This window comes from Grammomys surdaster, unplaced genomic scaffold (assembly GCF_004785775.1).
Source record: "Grammomys surdaster isolate TR1022 unplaced genomic scaffold, NIH_TR_1.0 125946, whole genome shotgun sequence".
Classification (NCBI taxonomy): Eukaryota; Metazoa; Chordata; class Mammalia; order Rodentia; family Muridae; genus Grammomys; species Grammomys surdaster.
In genome coordinates, this window is record NW_021620768.1 from 2,145,141 (window position 1) to 2,165,528 (window position 20,388).

General features: G+C 47.3%; 2 protein-coding genes across 6 annotated transcripts in view; one reads left to right on the forward strand and one right to left on the reverse strand.

The window, feature by feature from the left end:
• Positions 1-12,819, forward strand: part of Gon4l (gon-4 like) — a 70,825-nt gene extending 58,006 nt beyond the window's left edge. For 4 of the 5 annotated variants that reach the window (XM_028753350.1, XM_028753352.1, XM_028753354.1 and 1 more), the window contains 11 exons: positions 1,732-1,987; positions 2,596-2,780; positions 3,612-3,809; positions 5,366-5,509; positions 6,500-6,643; positions 6,723-6,842; positions 9,199-9,309; positions 10,167-10,377; positions 10,780-11,392; positions 11,476-11,578; positions 11,982-12,131. In XM_028753350.1, coding sequence (XP_028609183.1) covers positions 1,732-1,987; positions 2,596-2,780; positions 3,612-3,809; positions 5,366-5,509; positions 6,500-6,643; positions 6,723-6,842; positions 9,199-9,309; positions 10,167-10,377; positions 10,780-11,392; positions 11,476-11,578; positions 11,982-12,131 — 2,235 coding nt within the window. Of the gene's footprint in view, positions 1-1,731; positions 1,988-2,595; positions 2,781-3,611; positions 3,810-5,365; positions 5,510-6,499; positions 6,644-6,722; positions 6,843-9,198; positions 9,310-10,166; positions 10,378-10,779; positions 11,393-11,475; positions 11,579-11,981 lie in introns of all 5 variants that reach the window. The other variant, XM_028753351.1, reaches the window with a different exon arrangement.
• Positions 12,327-16,482, reverse strand: Msto1 (misato mitochondrial distribution and morphology regulator 1). The gene is made up of 14 exons (XM_028753355.1): positions 16,338-16,482; positions 16,111-16,246; positions 15,601-15,670; positions 15,429-15,504; positions 14,983-15,037; positions 14,782-14,869; positions 14,517-14,634; positions 14,282-14,416; positions 14,032-14,184; positions 13,606-13,737; positions 13,349-13,533; positions 13,030-13,134; positions 12,844-12,953; positions 12,327-12,602 (listed from the first exon to the last, which is right to left on the reverse strand). Exons 1-14 carry the CDS (start codon positions 16,419-16,421, stop codon positions 12,388-12,390), a joined length of 1,662 nt encoding a protein of 553 aa, XP_028609188.1. The 5' UTR covers positions 16,422-16,482; the 3' UTR covers positions 12,327-12,387.
• Positions 16,483-20,388: the final 3,906 nt, after the last annotated feature.

Here is a 20,388-nt window from a genome sequence, read left to right on the forward strand (position 1 = left end):
AGCAGTAGTATGGGGACTTGATGGAATGTTTAATTTATTACATTACAGTCATAAACTGTTACTGGACTTTGAGTATCCGTGGAGCATAATTTTACCTTTGTTTAAAGTGCTATGTATAGGGGACATTTTCTTTGAATTAAACTTATGTAAGTATTAATTTGAATTACTTGACCACTTAATTTTTAAAAATTTTTTTACATTATTCATTTATTTGTATAGTGAATGCATGCGATGACACGTGTGTAGAGGTCAGAGGAGCAGGGCGAGGTGGTTATCTCCTTCCGTCATGTGGGTCCCGGGAGGTGAGCTCCTGCTTTCAGACTTACGGCAGGTGCCTGTACCTGTTGAGTTACCTCACTCACTGCCGTAAACATACTTTACATACCACAAAACAAAACACCAAAAAACCAAAAATAACCTTCATGGCAACAAGGCCATGGGTAAAGTTACCTGCCACATGGAATAAGGAGAGAACTGATTTTCATAAGTTTTCCTTGGACCCCCTCCCATGAGTGCCATGCGTACATGTACCCCTGTGCATGCACACAGCCATAAGTAAATGTGATTTACAAAAGAATAGCTCGTGAAGGCTGAAGAGATGGCTCTTGAGTTAGGATCACTTGGTGTTCTTCCAGAGGATGCAGATTTGAGTCACAGCACCCACATGGCTGCTCACAACCCTCAGTAACTCCAGTTGTAGGGGGTCTGCCCTTTTCAGGCCTTTATAGGCATGTGGTATACAGATCTACATGTAGGCAAAACTTATAAAATAATAAAGTAATAATTAAAAATCATTTTAAATAGTCATAAGAAATAGAGGGATAGCTAAACAGTAGAACATATACCTGTCAGTCCATGGTGGTGCACACCAAGTCCCAGCACTTGGGAAGCAGAGGCAGGCAGATCTCTGAGTACAGGGCCAGCCTGGTCTATAGAGTGAGTTCCAGGACAGCCAAAGAAATCTTGTCTTGAAAAACCAAACCAAACATACGTAGAGCCTATACTTAACATGTGCAGGGCCCTGATTTGGTCCCCAGCCATGAGAGAAGAAGCAAAGGAATAGGAGGAGGAAGAGGAAGAGGAGGAGAAAAGGTGTAAAAAGTTCCTGTCGTGGGCATGGCAAAAGCAAAGCCGTCCTCACTAACTCAGGCTTCTTTAATTCTGAGTGCTGGCCCTGCTTTGCCTCTGAGCCTCATTCTGCCGCTCCTGTACTTCATTTTGGGAGCTGCTAGGAGCTCTTGTAAACATTCTTTGGTGTATTACAACCAATTTAATCCTATCCTGACTGCCTTACAAACGAATGAGACCCAGACTTTGGTCAGTATATTTGGCTTTGATAATTACTGGGGCTTAACCCCTAATCTACTTTTTTCCAACTACTGGCCTGGCTACTTCCCCAGCTGTGTTCCCCCAAATCTTGCAGTTTTTCCTGGCCATGTGCTCCCGGTCCATCTCCTCTCATGGTGTCTTCTCCCTTCTCCTCTTCCTTGTCCTCTCCCTCTTTGCTCTTCTGCCACGCACGACCAGGTAACTAAAAACCTGCCTACCTCTAGTACCTCTTGTAATTGGCCATACCCATTTTTATTTAACCGATATTTTTAAATTAAGGAACAAGGTTTGCACAACAAAAGCTGGTAACCATGAGAAATGACTCACGGGTAGACTCTCTGGTACAGATTTATCGTTACAATACAGAGCAACGGGCCAACCTCAACCATATGATGCTTGTAGGAAACGATGGAGAAACTGACTTGGCTGGCATCTGAGAGGCGGGTGAGTCAGGAGGGGGAGTCTGAGGAAGAGAACTCCCAGGAGGAGAACTCTGAGCCAGAAGAAGAAGAGGAAGAAGAGGCAGAAGGAATGGAAACCTTGCAAAAAGAGGATGAAGTGAACGATGAAACAGTTGGAGATGCTGCTGAGAAACCTCCTTCTACCTTGGCCTCACCTCAGACTGCTCCAGAAGTAGAGACCAGCATGACCCCAGCAGGTAAGTGAGCACATGGCTAGGAAAAACTGCAAGGTTTTGGGGAACACAGATTCTCAAGGAGGGTATGTTTCCCTTAGCTGCATTGCCCGAGACAGTGTGCAGAGTGGGCTTTGTCTCCTGGAGCTTTTCTTCCCTCCCCAAGCAGACTAGAGCTGTCCCTTTACAGAAAGTTAAATTCTTGTCAACACTTGGTTTACACTAGGTTGCTCTGTGTTTTATCTGTGATTCTTGCCTCTTGTGTGCTAGAGGTTAAGAGCTGTTTGGCTTTCATGTTCCTCTTTCAGCTTCTCTTCTGTCATTTGAGGCAGGGTCCTACACTATAGCTCAGGCAGTATTCTTCTGTTAGGTCACCTCTCCCCTTCCCGGCCCTTGGACTCTTTTCTCAGCTGCAGAACTCATGGCCCATCTGCATCCCGTGGCTATTGAAGGGCGTGTGGTTCACTGGGCAGCACTAGTGCTGTCATGAAGACAGGCTGGCTCTGCTGCTGACCTAGCTACTCTTCCCTAGCTGTGCTGGGATCTTAGTTGGAGTGCACAGGGATGGCACTTGTGTATCTTGAGTAGAACGGTTATAAGGACTGAGAAAGAATCTTGTTCACTTCTCCAAGGAGAGAGCATCAAAGCTGCTGGAAAGGGGCGGAGCAGTCATCGGGCTCGAAACAAACGGGGAAGTCGGGCTCGGGCCAGCAAAGACACCTCTAAGCTGCTGTTGCTGTATGATGAGGACATTCTGGACCGCGACCCACTCAGGGAGCAGAAGGACCTGGCGTTTGCACAGGCTTACCTAACCAGGGTAAGCAACTGCTGCCATCTGCCAGTCTGTGAGCATTTGGAGCTGCCTCTTTGGAGGAAGATGCTCTAAAGATGATTAAGGGTGTAGCTTAGCAATAGAGTACTTGTTTAGCATGGGCAAGGCTGGGTCAGCCCCAGCACAACTAAAACCAAGTCTTTTCTCTAGGTGCACAATAGACTTTGTGTTGGCCACAGCGTTCTCTAATGACTGGCAGGGGTGTGTGGCTTGGTCATCGGTCCCCCACTCTCACTCATCTCATCTCTCCTTCACCCAGAGATTAGGAGAAAGATGACATTGCCTCCCTCGGTGGCAAGTTGTGACTTCCCTGATTGGACCGTTACTGAGCACCCAATGAAAAGATTGGCAGTTGGTGTGCATGCTGGGAGAGCTGATGTCAGGGGAGCGAGCCTTGGTCCCGTGTCTCTAGGTACACTGTGCAGCTTCCTCCGTAGTTCACTCAGCAAAGCGAGGCTCTTGTCTGCTATTGTTTTATTAACATTCTAAGTTCATGTATGCTGTATCTTGGTATGCCATGTCTTAGAATCCATATACACATGCCTCTTATCTGGTGGATCCAGTGCTGATGTCAGGAAGTAGAGCTTAAGGCTGTGAAAAGAAGTCCCTAGTTTTTAAAGGTTTAGAGGTTGTTCAGTTGCCCCTCAGAGAAAAGGAGTTCTGCCTTGCACTCATTCTGTGTTCTGTTACTTCTTGGGTCAGAGGAGTGACTCTGAGGGGAACTCTTAGAGCCCCTGAGCGTCACTGCCTCCTGTGCCCTTGTTAGGACTTCAGGCCCAAAGAAAGGATGCTTCCTCTTGGACGTATTCCTTGTAGGTCCGAGAAGCTCTCCAGCATGTCCCTGGCAAATATGAAGATTTCCTTCAGATCATCTATGAATTTGAGTCAAGTACCCAGATGCACAGCGCTGTGGACCTCTTCAGAAACTTGCAGACCCTTCTCCGAGACTGGCCTCAGCTCCTGAAGGACTTTGCTGCGTTCCTGCTGCCTGAGCAAGCCCTGTCCTGTGGACTCGTAAGTCCATTTTGATGGGCAAAGACTTTACAGCAGACTTCGGGCAGAGGCAGAGGGGCTTGAATGCAGTCAATCCAGACAATTCCAGTCTTCTCATTTGTTTACAGGGTTTTATCTGTAGTACCAGTGGAGATCTTGATAAGTGACACTCTGCCCTCCCTCCTCACTGGTGAAAAGTACATTTTTATTTTTTTTAAATACATGGACTTTCTAGATAGCCTCTGTTGGCTTCAACTCAATGTTTAGATCAGGCTGCACAGAGATCCACCTGCCTCTGCCCCTCGAATGCGGGGATTAAAGGTGTGTTCCATCATGCTCCATTTCCTTTAGACTAAGCATTTGTTGAGTGTCAGGCAAATCTTGATGCTAAGAATAGCAATTAAAAAAATATTAATTTTTCTGCCCTCAATAGAGCTTTCAGTCTCAAGAAAGTCTGTAACATATAGATTATAAAAATAGTCAATATGTAGTACATTATCTTTTATGAAGATAATTTTTCACAGAAAATAGAGCAAGATAAGAGACTAGAGAATTGTAAGTGGGTACGAGATGATGTGTGTGTGTCTGTGTGTGTGTCTGTGTGTGTACACATACTTATAATTTTAGCATTCAGGAAGCTGAGCTAGAATGATTGTTGCTGATGCAGGGCCAGCCTAGGATTGATGCTTGTTTAGGATTCTGGTTTCTGTGGTCCATAGTGAAATCCTGTCTCCAAAAACAAAAGGAATTGAAGACTAAGAGTTCAAATGGGAAGAGTCATGTGTTGTATGTGGTGACTCCTAAATACTATCCCTGAGCTTGGGAAGCAGAGGGACGGGGAGGAGGGAGAATATGAATATGCAATAGTAGTCAGACTAGTCTTCTCGTTCTGACAGGTGGAAACAGAAACAGGAATAAAGAAATAACCACATTATTTTGACAGATTGGTGCTCATTTGGTGATGGCTTAACTATAAATTTAATGTCCATCTTCCTTCTGGCGTTACTGTGAGGATCAAACTGAACATATATGCAAAAATAATTTCTACACTTTGACATTCCACTTGAGTTTGAATATCTTATTTTATAATCCATAAAATAGGGTTGGAGAGATGGCTCAGTGGTTAAGAGCACTGACTGCTCTTCCAGAGGTCCTGAGTTCAAATCCCAGCAATCACATGGTGGCTTACAACCATCTGGGATGGGGTCCAATGCCCTGTTCTGGTGTGTCTGAAGACAGCTATAGTGTACTCATATACATAAAGCAAACAAATAAAATAATCCATAAAATAACGACAAACTTGAGATATATGTATCTCTCTTATTTGTTTTCTTTGAGACAATTCTCATGTGTACCCCATGCTGACCTTGACTTTGTAATCCTTCTGTTTCAGCCTCCTGCTAGGAAGAGAGAGATACATATCTAGTAAAGCTTTCATTCACATCTCCATTTGGGTTTTAAGGAGACTCCTGTCATAAGCAGTGCCTCTGGCTCATTGCTCTAACTTCTTCTCAGAGCCCCATGTCCAGCTCTAGCTGTATAGTGACCTCTTTCTTGTCTTCCTTCCACTCTGATAGTTTGAGGAACAACAGGCTTTTGAGAAGAGTCGCAAGTTCCTTCGGCAGCTGGAGATATGTTTTGCTGAGAACCCCTCACACCACCAGAAGATCATCAAGGTTCTTCAGGGCTGTGCAGACTGCCTTCCTCAGGACCTCACCGAGGTGCTCCCTATCCTCCTTTCTGTCAGCTTGTTCTTCCCCACTAGATTTATTTATGTGTATGAGTGTTTTATGTGCACCACATGCATGTCTGGTGCCTGCAGAAGTTAGAAGAGGGCATTGTATTTCTTGGAACAGATGGTTGTGAACTACCATGTGGTACTGGGAACCCGACCTCGGCCCTCAAGTGCTCTTGACTCCTGGGCCATCTCCAGTACCCATGTCGTGCTCCACATCTGGCTCCATCCACATCGCTTCCCTCTGGGGTCCCATAAACTCAGGAGATGCAGAAAGCAAGAGTGTTTTCCACTTAGCTATTACAGTATGAAGCACAGGGAGAGTCCAGAGCCTGACTGCCACTCACACGCTCATCGGACCATCAGTGCTGTGGGAGGGAGGTCAAAGAAAGTGGGTTTGGACTCCTCATTTTGCTTATGCAGGGGACCAGTCAGGCAGGAATGGAAAGTACTGTCATTGGGAATTGTATTTATGGCTAATACTCTCCCTCTCCACCTACTCCCTCCACTGTAGGCAAGCAAGCAGGGAAAAGCTGAAAAATTCTTAGCTATCAAAGATAGGATCCATGGGCCACTGAGATGACTTACTTGGTGATCTTGTTAGCTGCCTGATGACCTAAATGAGACCCCGGAGACCCAAAGGCTCTCTGTTAGTTAATTACTTACCTAGGCATGCGCTGGCCCATGTGCACTTATTGCCTAAAGATGTGAGTTTGATCCCTGGGATCAACATGGGAGAAGGAAAGAACTGACTCCTAGAAGTTATCCTTTGACCTCCACAGGTGTGTTGTGGCATGTACACACACACACCACACACACACACACATACACCCAAATTAATTAAAAATTAAAATACTAAAAAAAAAAAAATGCTAGATTCTGTGTAGAAGGCAGAATGTGGGCTCCACTGGGACTGGTTTAGTGCGTTCTAGAGAGCTTCTGCAGATGTCTTCTTAGCCTTCCGAACTCTCCTCAGCTCAAGACACAGATGTGGCAGCTCCTCAGAGGCCATGACCACCTACAGGATGAGTTCTCCATCTTTTTTGATCATCTGCGCCCAGCAGCTAGCAGGATGGGTGACTTTGAAGAGATCAATTGGACTGAAGAGAAAGAGTATGAGGTATAGGTTGTCAAGGGGAAGGCTGCCTTGGGGAGGGCTGGGTCCCAGAGTCTACTCACTGCCACTAACTCTTGTTTAGTTTGATGGCTTTGAAGAAGTGATACTCCCTGATGTAGAAGAGGAAGAAGAGCCTACCAAGGTGTCCACAGCCTCCAAAAGCAAGAGGCGAAAAGAGATTGGGGTCCAGCATCAAGATAAGGTGTGGATGCTTTTGAGAAATCCCTGCTTTTCAGGAATCACACTTTGAATTACACGCACATACCACTGGTATGTATAGGACAGCTCAAAGGCTTAATGTTGGAGGTGCTCATGGGGTGCAGACCACAGGTAAGGCTGCTGTGGAAAATCCATGTGCAGTTGTGCGGAGGACCTGTCAGGCTTCATGGGAAGGAATCACAGCCAGGCATGATGGCACATGCTTAGAATTCTAGCACCTGAGGCTGAGGCAGGGGTATTGCTGCAGCTTAAAAGGTAGCTTAAGCTACTTGGTGAAACCCTATCTCAAGAAAGAAAGGGAACAAATATCAAACAAACAAACAAACAAACAAAAACCCCTAGGCATTTCATGGTTTCCTCCTAGCTCAGAGCTGCCATGTTTCTTACCTTTGGGTTTTTTTCAACTTTTGCCCATGGAAAGAAATAATGATAATTTACTAATGACACGTGTATTTCTGTGGCAGCATCAGAAGTAGCCTTAAGCTAAGATGGATCAGCAGGTGAAGGTGCTCGGACCCACACCTGATAATAGGTTATTAATTAATAGGTTATTAATTAGTTCCTGAAGTTTTCATAGCAATACTGCAGAGGGCTTTATTTATATAACTGAAGTGCATGGAGAAGCTAATGTCAGAGTGACCTCTTCAACTGTTAAGCGTTGGGATGCTGATGCACATGACATATTTCTAGCTGGAGAGTCTGCTCATGCTTAGTACCAGAAATAGCCTAGGGCTAAGATGGGTCAGTGGGTAAAGGTGCTCGGACCCAAGCTTGATGACCAGAGGTTGATCGTCGTGCCCGTATGGTCAGACTCTTCTCTCTGACCTCCATGCTTGTGGCACTACAGTGTGATGTAGTAGATGAATAAATGTATTAATCTTAGAGACACTGTGTGTCTGTGGGAAATGTCTGTCAATGCAGGCCCACAGAGACCGGAAGTTGTGGTTTATGCGCCTCTTGATTTTGGAACTCCTAAATTTAAGTTCTCTGCAAGAGCAGGACATAATTGTTCTTGCTACTGAGCCATCTCTTCAATCCCCCCAAATTAATTTACTTGTAAAGATTGTTGTTGTGTTGTGGTTGTTGTTATAAGTAGAGCCTCTCTCTCTATGTGGCCCTGGCCCTGGAACTTACTATATAGACCATCTTGGCCTCAAACTGACAGAGATCAACTGCCTGTCTTCCTGGTGCTATGATTAGAGGTATGGGCCACTCTGCATAGATTTTGTTTTTGTTTTACATTCATGTATTTTGTGTGTATGGGGCAGGTATGTGCCATGGAACATTTCTGGTGGTAGAGGACAGCTTGTAGGTGATTTTTCTCCTTTTACCATTTGGGTCCCAGGGACCAAACTCAGGCCCTCAAGTCTCACCAAGTCTCACGACAGATTCCTTTATCCACTGAGACATATCACTGGCCCAAGATGTTGTCTTTCTGCTCTCTCTCTCTCTCTCTCTCTCTCTCTTTCTTCTTTTGTTTTTGTGGGGGTTTTTTTGGTGGGGGGTCTGGGTAGAGGGAGCTGTTGCTTTGTTTTTTGAGATGGGATTTCTCTGTGTAGCCCTGGCTGTCCTGTAACTAAGAAATCTGCCTGCTTCTGCCTTCCCAGTGAGGGGATCAAAGGCAAATCCTTCCATGCTCAGTCAAGAGGTAGTCTTTAAATCTATGGGTTTTCTTTTTGTTTGCTTTTAAATTTAATTATATGCTTTCGTGTTTGTCTGCATGTATGTCTTTGTACCACATGTGTGCATGGTGCCCACAGTTGTCAGAAGAGGACATCAGACCCTCTGTTGTGAGCCACCATGTGGGTACTGTGAATAAACCTGGATCCTGTGGAAGAGCAGCCACATTTTTACCTGCCAAGCTGTTTCTCCAGCTAACCTCTTAAAGCCATATTTCTTGTTTCTCTGCCAGACTTCTTAGAAAAATATATGACCCTTAGAACTTCTCAGTCTCTACTGCATCCGGTTAATAATGGTTCTCAGGTTTTGACTTTATTAAGTAGAGTTACTGTACAAAGCCATTTTTCAAGAGTTTAGAAAACACACAGGAGACAGAAAGCCTGTGACCTGGATCTACCCTGCAGCTTTCCAGGGCATTTCTTCAAAATCTGTTTAAGTCTGTTCTGGGCCTGTGGCATGCCTCTTTCTTTGGATCTTTGTGGACTTTTCAGGGATTCTTAAGGGACTGTAGCAAGGATTGGGTCAGCACCCATGTGACGAGATGCTACAGTATAAAAAAAGGAGTGAGAGGGCCATTTGCATAACTCAGGCATCTCAACTCAGCTGCTTTTCTGAGCTTTGAAAATACTGGCTGCTAATCAAGCTGGGGTTTGTTGTAGGAGACCGAATGGCCTGAAGCTGCCAAGGACTGTTCCTGTTCCTGCCGCGAGGGCGGTCCCGAGTCTAAGCTGAAGAAAAGCAAAAGGAGAAATTGTCATTGCAGCAGCAAGGTGAAGAAAGCGCTGGGTGTGCTGAGACTGCCCAGGCCTCACTGTGCAGATGCTGCTGGGGCTTGTTGGCTTTGCTGGGGTGGGGGTGAGGTGACTCAAATTCTCCTGAGAGTTCAAGCCCTCCCTCTGATAGCTGGAATTAAAGGTGTGTGCCAACATTCCCGATTAGATGCTATTTTGCTACTACAGGTTTGCATCTTTTTTAATTTATAAATGATTATATGCACCTGATTATATGCAGTACACACATATGCACACATGCAGTGCACACATGTGCACACATGCAGTACACACATGCAGTACACACATGCAGTACACACATGTGCACATATACAAAATAAGTGGACCCTTCTACAAAATCCAAAATGGAACCAGGTGCCTGGCCTGTAAGCCCTGCACTGAGGAGGTGAAAGCAGGAAGTTCAGAAGTTGGCGTGCACCACACAAGAGGCCCTGGGCACGCTCTCAGCACCTCAGAAAACTGAATGTGCTGACATATGTCCATAGTCCTAACACTCAAAATGTACAGACAGAAAGGATGCTGAGTTTGAGGTCAAGCTGGGTTATGTAAAGCCACTGTCTCAAGACCAAAAATCAACAACAAAAGGAAAATCCACCCATTTCCTTTTAGTTTTGAGAAAGAGTGTTAATATCCCACACTGTCCTCACACTTGCTATGTAGCTGAGGATAACCTAGAACTTCTGAACTTCCCGCTTTCACCTCCTCAGTGCAGGGCTTACAGGCCAGGCACCTGGTTCCATTTTGGATTTTGTAGAAGGGTGAGTTCAGGCCTTACCTTGGAATGGCCTGAGACATAGGAAGGTCAGGACATTTTTAACCTAGAGTCATTCTTACAGGTCTGTGACAGCAAATCCTACAAGAGCAAGGAGCCCCTTGAGTTGGTGGGCAGTACCCCTCTCCAAGAGGCCAGTACTGTGCCCAGCACTAAGGAAGCAGGACAAGGCAAGGACATGTTGGAAGAGGAAACCCTGGAGGAGCAGGAGAACATGGAGGTGACCCAGAGTAAGACTGGCAGGACCACCAAAAGGGGAGAGCCACCCGTTCCAGGTGAGTGGCTGATAGCCGCTGTGGCTCCTTCCTTCTTTGCTCTTTTTCCTACACTGTAACAAGCTGTGTGGCTGCTTTCTAGTGATGGGCATGACACACTCCTGGACAGGCTATGACAATCCCCTCTGCTATTCCCCTCTCATACGGTTAAGACCGTGAGTTCCAGACCAGCATGGTCTACAGAGTAAGTTCCAGAATAGCCAGAGCTACATAGTCCCTGTCTCAAAAATAACAAAACAGATTCCTGAGTCTCTCCCGAGGCTTGAGTCCTCTCTACCAATCAATACTCCACCAACCCCACCTCCTCTGTGTGGCTCCATTACTCCCAGCAGCCTTTCTACTGGAACTGTCCAGGGCTGTGGTTCCCAGCGCATACTCTGATCCCACATTTCTTCTAAGCAGGGCCAACAGTAGGGAGTACTTTGCTGTGCTCTGCAGAAGTGACTCCCACGGAGCCACCCTTGGAGGGCCCAACACGCTGCCCACCAGAGACTCCTCGGCCTCTTCCTCAGACTGGAACTGTAGTCTGCTCTGTCGGGAGAAACCAGGCTGGGCCTGAAGTTGTCTCCTGCCTCAGTACATCCTCCATACCTCCTGAAGAGGTGGAAGACCAAAAGGCTGCTGCTAACTCAGAGACTATTGCGCCAGAAGCATCAGGAACTGAGAGACCGCTGGGACGTGTGCAGCACCCTGCTCCCCTCCCAAGTCCTGTTTCCTTAAGGACCCGAGACACAGGGAGAAGACACGTATATGGGAAAGCAGGCACTCAGAGTTGGCTGCTCGAGAGCAGCGCTGAGGCAAAGGCAACCCATATGGTGGCTCCTATCCATGGAATGTCATCAGGAGTTAGTGCCTCAGAGGCTGCTCCCAAAGCTGCCAGAGAGGTCCTGGCAGAAGACAGTGGGACACAAGAAAAGGGCCCTGAAGGGGTGCTGCCAAAATCCTCAGAAGCTACCGTCTGTGCCAACAACAGCAAGGTCAGCTCCACTGGGGAGAAGGTGGTACTTTGGACAAGGTAGGTAAAGCTGGGCGGTATTTACAGGATTTAATACAGATCCAAAAAGCTTCTTGGAGCTAATGATGCTGCCTGGATCACAGGGAAGCCGACCGAGTGATTCTCACCATGTGCCAGGAGCAGGGAGCACAGCCTCATACCTTCAGCAGCATTTCTCAGCAGCTGGGGAATAAGACGCCTGCTGAGGTAAGGTGCAAGGGGCGAGATGACAGACCAGCTGGGTTCACACACGAGGAACTCTCAAGGCAGCAACTGGTTACGATCAAGGGTGGTCTTAAAAAGGCTTGACCTGTCAGGTGGTAGGGTTTCTTTGGAGATAGGATTTTCACTAGAACCTAGAACAATGTAGATCAGGTTGGTCTTAAACTCAGATCCGTCTGGCTCAGCCTCCTGATTGCTGGAATTAAAGGTACATATTACTTTTTCTCTGTCTCTCTCTCTCTGTGTATGTGTGTGTGTGTGTGATGCTTTTTCTGTACAGAAGACACAATCCTGGTCTGGCTCTCCGGTGCGTGGGTGCCCGCCCACCCACCTGCCCGCTCACTGTGAGAAGCCTAGAAGGATAAGCACATCCCTCTTCCTTTCCTAGGTCTCCCACCGTTTCCGAGAGCTCATGCAGCTCTTCCACACAGCCTGTGAGGCCAGCTCTGAGGACGAGGATGATGCCACCAGCACCAGCAACGCAGACCAGCTCTCTGACCATGGGGACCTGCTGTCTGAAGAGGAGCTGGATGAGTGACATCTGCCAGGACCCACCTGAGAGCCGTTAGCACTGGAGATGGACCATGAGGACAGAGCAAGTATGGAGGTGGCTCCACAGTTCATCTGTACATAATAGCATTGAGGGAGAGCAGGGCCGGCTTCTTAGTCTGGTGGTCTCAGTGTTTTAAATGTACAAATGTGTATGTGTATCATGTAACAGGTCCCTACATACTGGGTTCCTGCACCCGGCAGCTTTTATTATAAATTATCTCCCCACCACCCTCCCCTGGACTTCAGTTCGAAAGGCTGTCACCCTCCTGGTAACATTGGGCCAGGCTGTGTAAGTCCTGCAGCAGCTCTTCCATGTCATCCTGTTCCACCCCGGCCTCCATGAAGCTAGCCCAGCGCCGCAGGTCAAGTCTGCTGAGCTCTTCAGCCAAGTCTCCCAGGGTCCGGTGCAAGGATGAAGTTGAACGCAAGGCCCCAAACACAGGGATGCTCTGCACTGCTGCAGAGGGAAAGAAGACGGACGCTGAGTGGGCTGGAGTCTGCTCTGGGACTTTTAGACTGACTGTGAAGTACAGCAGTGACGTGTGTGCTGTCCCTTTAGTGTGCTCCCCAGAGGAGCTTGTAGTGGAGTAGAGGAACACTCAACTGTGAACTTTTCTTTCTTTGCACTTTGAACCCAGGAAGAGAAAGAGTAAAATTGCCCCTGTGCAGCTCGAGTGTTAGTTCTCTTCATGTCCTACCTGCGCCCTTGGGGTGACTGTCCATCGCCAGCCCTTTCTGACTGAAGCTTGAGAAGAAGCGTGGGTACGGGGGAGCCACTTTGCAGGGAGTCAGCAGCAGATGTGACGAACTGCAGACAGACAGGTGATCAGAGAGCAGGGAGGCCAGGGCTGCAGAGGACTGGGGAAGGGTGGGTATACACTGACCTCAAAACTCTTGGGTGCTGCTGCTCTAAGTACTGGGCCAAGACTTCTTCTCCAGAGACACATGCATGGAGCGTGGAGGGCAGAGGTGTCCCTGGGTTGAGCTTACTGCAAGAACAAAACCGCAGTTACCCTTGGGCTACACGAATGCAAGCAAGGTTCATACATCCTTGGATCATCAAGTGACTTGGTCTGGAGCTTGCTTCCCCCCCTCCAAGGTGAGACATCCATGGTGGCAGGAAAAGGGTGTTAGAAAGGTTGCTATGGAGACAAGGACATGCACATGTCTTACAGCAGTCTCTTAAGAACCAGCAGTCTTTACCTGGTATGGCTAGCTCTGTCTATGCCCCTGAGTACCACAGACTGGGCAAAGCACCGACGTCCAGCAGAGTCCCCGCATGCAGACAGTGAGGTCCATGGAGTGGCTTCTCCAAGCTGCATCAGGATGTCAGGAAGGGACTGGCCTTGAACCAGTGGGAAGGGGATGATCGCTTCTGCTGTCACCACCTAAACACCAGGAGGGAGCAGCTTACAAAGTGTTTTCTGAGCTGTGGCCCAGCCCCTCACAGAGCTGCTTACCTTTTTCCCAGAGAAACTTAGCACATCAGCCAAGTGGGCCATGGTCATGGCTGAGGAGCGGAGGCGGTAGGGAACGGTAACTGTGTCCAGGGCTGTAGCCAGGATGGCGCTACAGTGGAAGGGCAGAGTGGCCTGTCAAGTGGGACAGGAGGTGAACACTGCGTCTTTTGAGTGTGCAAAAACATGTGGAGGCAGAACACAAAGGACAGACATCCAGGGAATGAAACAAGACAAACATGAGGTACTAAAAGTCAAGTTCAAATTGGGTGGGCGGGAGCTGAGGACCCACTTTGGTGTGATAAATGCCTCCCAAGCATGTGCTAGGTCGAGTTTAGTCCCTGGCAACACACACACATGTGGGGCTAAGGGCGAGAGAATGAAGAGCCACAGGAGTAGAGGATGGCACAAACTGAGCTTGGGCCTTACATCATAATGGAGGTAAGGGAAGTTGACAGGTGGCTTGGGTCGCAGGCCCAGGTTCCCTCCAAGGGATAAGGGACAGACGAAAGAGCTGTACCCAGTCAGGTGCACCAGACCAAATGCTGTGTTTAGGAGACGATAGATATTTCTCTGGGGCTCCTGTAATAGAATGGGAGTAGCTTCCTTCAGCAGCTCACACAGTGGGATCCTCTATTTCCCAACGACTCTGCTGCTCTTCCAGCTTCCACTCACTCACCCCAAGAGTGTAGGGACCGGGGAGCAGACCCCAGGTTAGTACTCCTCGCCCTGAATACTCGTCTTGTAGTAATTCTGCAGTTTTAGCACCTACTCCAGAGAAGCCATCATGCAGGTCACACAGGATCTGGAAGCCCTGGAGATAGGTGAAGACCAAAAAGAGAAAAGAAAAAGAAAATGGCTGTAGGATGAGGAGACTTTGTACACAAATATCATTCACCTTGCCATACAGCTACCTGCAAGTAGTCACATTCTTCCACATAGAAATGCAGTCTGTCCTCCAGCTCCTCCAAGTACCTGGGCTCCTTCAGGACACTCTCCCCTTGGCCAAAAGCTTCTAGGCGGCCTGTCTCACTGCCAAAAATCACCATGATAAAAGACTCAGCTCTGAGCTGAACTCATCAGTTTCCTGTTTTGGATGGCGGGTGAGATGGGCCCCAGCTTTATTCAGTGTTTGGGAGAATCTAAGCTTTGTCCCCAGAGCCTTTGCAGTCCCCATACCCATCATGGTTGTACTTCTGAATCACACAGATGCTCCGTGGATGGAGATTTACTCTGAGGAAGTCTGACCAGACTTTGATGCTGTTCTCTGTGGGGAAGTGGGGTTGGATTTGTAGCAGGGATGACCAGTAGGAAGAAACAGCTGACCCCATCCCCCAAGTTCCTTCTGTGTCCAGTGTCCAGCATCAAGGGCTGTCTCACCTTTGCCGTTCTGGATCAGTTTGGCCCTCCAGGCACCATCACTACTCAGCACTCCCTGGGATGGGTGACAAGAGCCGAATTTTAGTTCCAGGTTGTTTTCATCTGCCATGGCTTATCTTTACTTATGTGTATATATGTGTGCCTGTGTGAGTTTATGTGCACCATGTGCATGAGGTATCCAAAGCCAGAAGAGGGTGTTAGATCCCCAGGAACTGAAGTTACAGTTGTGAGCGGCCTGATGTAGACACTGGGAACTCAATTCAGATTTCTGGAAGAACAGGCAGGACTCTTAAACTCTGAGCCAGGTTCTGAGTTCCTGCCAGTTCAGAGGCAAAGGTGCTTTTTCCAAAAATACTCCTCTAAGGCATTTACAGTGACTAGACTTCCACTTCTCTGCATCAGAGAGCCACTGTGTTTAAGGGCTCGGGACAGAGCCCATCCATCACCTCTGCACTCAGAAGGTCCTGGAGGTTCGGGTTCTTTGGGTGGGCTTCTTCTCTATGTGTGGTGAGCTTCCCTTGCCTGAAAACGAGTAGAGATTAAACAAAGAAAGCATCCCTCTGCTGTCCAACTGTCTATGTACACACAGTGGACGATGCTCATAAGAAAGATACTCACCATGCTACTGCAGCCTCTAGCTGTCGGTCCCTGTAGAGGCTACCTTCTTCTTTTAGGGTATTCAGACTGCCTGCACAGAAATGAAAGGCAAGGTCAAACCTAGGGCGGCATGTGATCAAGACTAACCTGATCACCCTTCAGATGATGTGTTGTGGCAGTTCCTCTCGACCAAGATGAGATCTCTCTATGTAACTCTGAACGGTCTACAACTATCCAGACAGATTGGTTTTGAACTCAGAGCTTCTTCCTGCCTTTACTGGGATGAAGGGCGTGCCCAACTGCACATGGCACTTGACTTTTAAAAGCATACTTGGATATACATTAGATGGGACAGGAAATCTGGACTCCATCCTTCTGTCAATAGCTGTGGTCCATTTCAGAGCTGGATCCTGAAGTAAAAAACCTGCCCTTTGACATCCCCGGGGGCATGTGCCTAGTGTGGATTTTGAAGTGATGCTAAGGCCCTCCCATGCTACACGAGAAACCTGGCTGAACCCGCCATCGCCTCACCTTTCAGATCCATGAGGATGAGTCGAGGCGTATATGTTTCCTGGCCATTCAGTGTCCGGCCGGTTCTGTACAAGACGTCGGGGCACAGCTCGCCTGGCGACTCTTCGCCCTCGGTCCTGCGTCCCAGCGCAGCATCCTGCAGAGTTCACAGGACTGAGCGGAGGGGGAAGGAAGGGCAGGGCCGGTACCTTCCGCAGGGAACGCCGTGCTGCCACTAGGAGTCTGACCTGCTGGTTCCACCAGTGCGCCCCCACGAAACCCGCGAAATGTCCCAACTGCAGCGTGAGCACCTCGCGGGCCCCGCCCGCCATATCGCCGCTGCTCTTCGGAGCTCCACTGCCGCCGCGGGTCCCTTGGCCGGAGGGGGCGGCTCCCGCGTCCTATTGGTTCGAGGGCACGTGCTTTCCCGTTGGTCTCCGGATTCGTTAGTCTCCGAGGCGCTGCTCACGCCCCGCCTCTTCCTCTTTTGGAATGCCGGAAGCCGCTGTGATCCGCGTCGTCATGCCGTTCCTTCTGCGCTTCCGACTGTGGCTTGTCTGGCCAAAGTCGTGGAAGGTTTTCTCACCTGCTTCTCTCTTCGCGCAGATGCCTCTCTCCTCTAGCTAATGACTCACGCGAGGAAAAAGAAAAAAAAAGACGAGAAACTGGATTCTCCTGGATCCTCCCACTCGCTTCCTTTTCCCGTCCCCAAAGTCCCAGCCAACCTAAACCAGTGGACTGGCCTGTGGGTCATCATCTATCTGCTTCTGTTACGTTATGGGAAAGACTGTATTCTCTTTCTCTCATGTTCATATAGTTCGATTGTACTTAAGCGCGATTTTCTTGTTTTTTTTTTTTTTTTTTTTTTTTTGTCGTTTGGTTCGTTATTTGGGTGGTTAATAAATTTATTTATTTATTTATTTATTTATTGATCGGTGTCACTGGCCTGAAATGGCTGTGTAAAGCAAGCTGCCTTCAAACTTACAGAAATCCGGCCTCCACTAACTACATGGTAGTACACAGTCAAATCCCTCAACTTGTTTTCTGACTTATAAACATCCTGTGGGATGTATACAACCCACACACAAATATTTAAAACCTGATCACCTAAGGGCTGGAGAGATGGCTCAGCGGTTAAGAACACTGACTGTTCTCCCAGGGGTCCTAAGTTCAATTCCCAGCAACCACATGGTGGCCCACAACCATCTGTAGGGATCTGATGCCCTCTTCTGGTTTGTCTGGAGAGTAACAAACAAATGAATCTTAAAAGAAATGATCACCCCCAAAATACAAAATAAATGGTATAGCCATTCATAAAAATACTGTACTATATGATGCATTTTCTCAATATTTTACTAGCAATGTGCTTATGTTCAGAATAAAGTACACAGCTAGGGATTTGGTTCTGTATTATCCTGTGGGTCCTCAGGTTCAAACTCTGGTCTGCAGGCTTGGCAGCAAGCTCTTCTTAACCCATTGAGCATTTTGCCTGGACCCATTTATTCATAAGTGAATACTAGAGAGTCCAAAATAAACTTTCCGAGTGCTGGAATTAAAGGCCGTGCCACTAAGAAGGTTGGGAACATTATTTTATATATTTATAAACTTTTGGATATTCTATTTGTAGAGAGTTCCTAAGCCACATGTGATGGCTGAAACCTGTAATTCCTGTCTTAGGATGTGGAGAGAAACCAGTTCATCCTTAGCTCTGTAGCAAGGCGAAGGCCCACTTGGCTGCATGAGACCATTTCTAAGTCTCAGCATTTGGGAGGACAGGAATTTACTTGAAGGACTTTAACCATTTTAGGGGCGGTATTGAGAGAAGTATATCTGCTTGTCCTGGAACTATAATCTATGTAGGACAAATATCTGTTTGGCTTTCACTGGAGGACTTAGAAACCAGCCTTGAGTTCTTGGGGTTGGAGAGATGGCTCAGTGGTTAAGCACACTTGTTCTGCACACTACTTGTAGAAGACCCAGATTTGGTTCCAAGCACTTGCATAGATCCATAAGTCCAGGGCTACGGGATTCATTGCCCTCGTCTTACATCCATGGTTACATATACATGTTCATATATATAAAATACATGTAATTAAAAAAACAACTTGAGGGCTGGAGAGATGGCTCAGGGGTTAAGAGCACTGACTGCTCTTCCAGAGGTCCTGAGTTCAATTCCCAGCAACCACATGGTGGCTCACAACCATCTGTAACGGGCTCCGATGCCCTCTTCTGGTGTGTCTGAAGACAATAACCATGCACTCATATACACTAAATGAATAAATTAATCTTTAATAGAAGAAAAAAGAAAACCATTTTTACTAGTCTCTTGAATTTGTTTAATCTTAGTTCCACTCTCCTATCAAAGTCCAGCCTGGTGAACCAACCAGTTTATCGGGCCTACTTACAGAACTACTGAGGATTTGCTTACTAAAGATTAGAGCATGGATTACCCCCAAAAACCTCATAGAAAAGTCTTCACTCAGTCTAGAGTCTTCCTGTGTCTCCTCCAAACCCCCAACCTTCCTGGAGACTATATACGCTAACATCACCCAGACAAACATAATTAGGCCATAATTACATACAAATATCTGAGAGGAGCTATGGGACCCTCAGATGAGGCTTCAACGACACCACTACCCTTACTGAGAGTCCAATCATAGTCCTGGCAGGATGATTGATTGCAAGCAGGCACAGGTGATTTTATGGCAGGGAACAACAGTAAGAACAAATTTCACAGCTGTCTGTCTGGCAGCTCACAATGACCTGCAACTCCAGTTTCAGAAGAGTCAATGCTCGCGGCTATCATAGGTACTTGTACTCATATGCACATACATGCATACACATATGGAAAATGATAGAAGTAGTATTCTAGATCCTAGTATTCACAATAACACAGAACAAGCAAAGGGGAAGGTAAGTGTTATTGATGGCAGGAAAGGGCAGTGAATAATGGAGAAATACCATGTTTAGAGCTAGGACAATGACTAATGGGATAGAATTGCTTGCCCTGAGGATAGCAAGGGGCTTTTGAAATCTCAAGCCAAGCCCCAGTGACATACTTCCAACAGGACCACACCTAATTCTTTTTATAATAGTTCCAACAGCTGGGGACCAACTATTCAAATGTTTGAGACTATTGGGGGACATGCTATTCAAATCAGGACACCAGCTGCCTGATGGTATGTAGTAGCGTCCTAGAAACTGGGATATATGGGCTGGCTCAGTGGCTTAGAATGCTTACGACCCATTTGCTCTCTAGGACCTATATGGTTAAGAGGGTAAGGAGAGAAACAGTTCCTCTAGGTTTTTCTGATTTCCAAATGGGTATTGTGGCATCCATGTGCCACCAACAAGTACCTGTATACGTTTTTAACGTATTGAATTATGAACATCAGGATTGAGAGTAGGCCTTATGATATTTGGGAAAATAAATTAATAACTTGAATTAAAAACCAGGCATAGTTTTTATGTCTGTACTCTTGGCACTTGGGAGGTAGAGGAAGGAGGATTAGAATTTAAGGCTAGCCTGGGCCTTATCATGAGACCCTATCTCAAAAACTCAAAACCAGGGCCTGCTGCTTCCTGCTGGCTGCTGTATGTCAGGCAGCACAGGGGATAGTCTGTGGGCCACTAGAGATCCTGGTAGACTAACTCAGCTATTATTCAGGACCAGATGCAGGGCTTCGAGTTGGTCCACCCCAACATCCACTCCATTTATGAGCTACTGCAGTAAATGACTATAGGCTATCTGAGAGAAGTCTCAGAGAGGGTCCTTTATTGATGTAGCCACTGCCAGAGGGCTCAAACCATACCAACAACTGAATGAACATTTGCATATAGATCTGGGTAAAAGAAAAAAAATACTGTGTAATACACTGCAGCTTCCAATGCCAGTACAACAGAGCATGTGATGGAGAGGCAGGACAGAGGACCTAACCCATAAGTGTGGGCAAAACTGGAGCTTCAACAGCTGTGATGGGCGTGAGAGAGGCTGTGGTTGATAGACGGGCAAGTCTTTACCTAATAGGGTGGGCAGAATGATGTACTCAGTCCCCAACAAGCTGTCTAGCCAAATGCTCACCCTAGCTCCAAACAGCAACATGTTCAAGATGAAGAACAGTCCATTTAGAGGATTGGACCTCCTTGATAGACCTCCATGGTCCATGCTTCTCCTGGAGGCCATGCTGGTCAGTGGCCTGTGCTTTGGCAGCGAACCATGTTGAGACCAGTTGGAGGTCCTTAGCACATGCGAAGCAGGAAATAAAGTGGTCATTTTTGGTTTGTGCTGTTGCCAAGAAA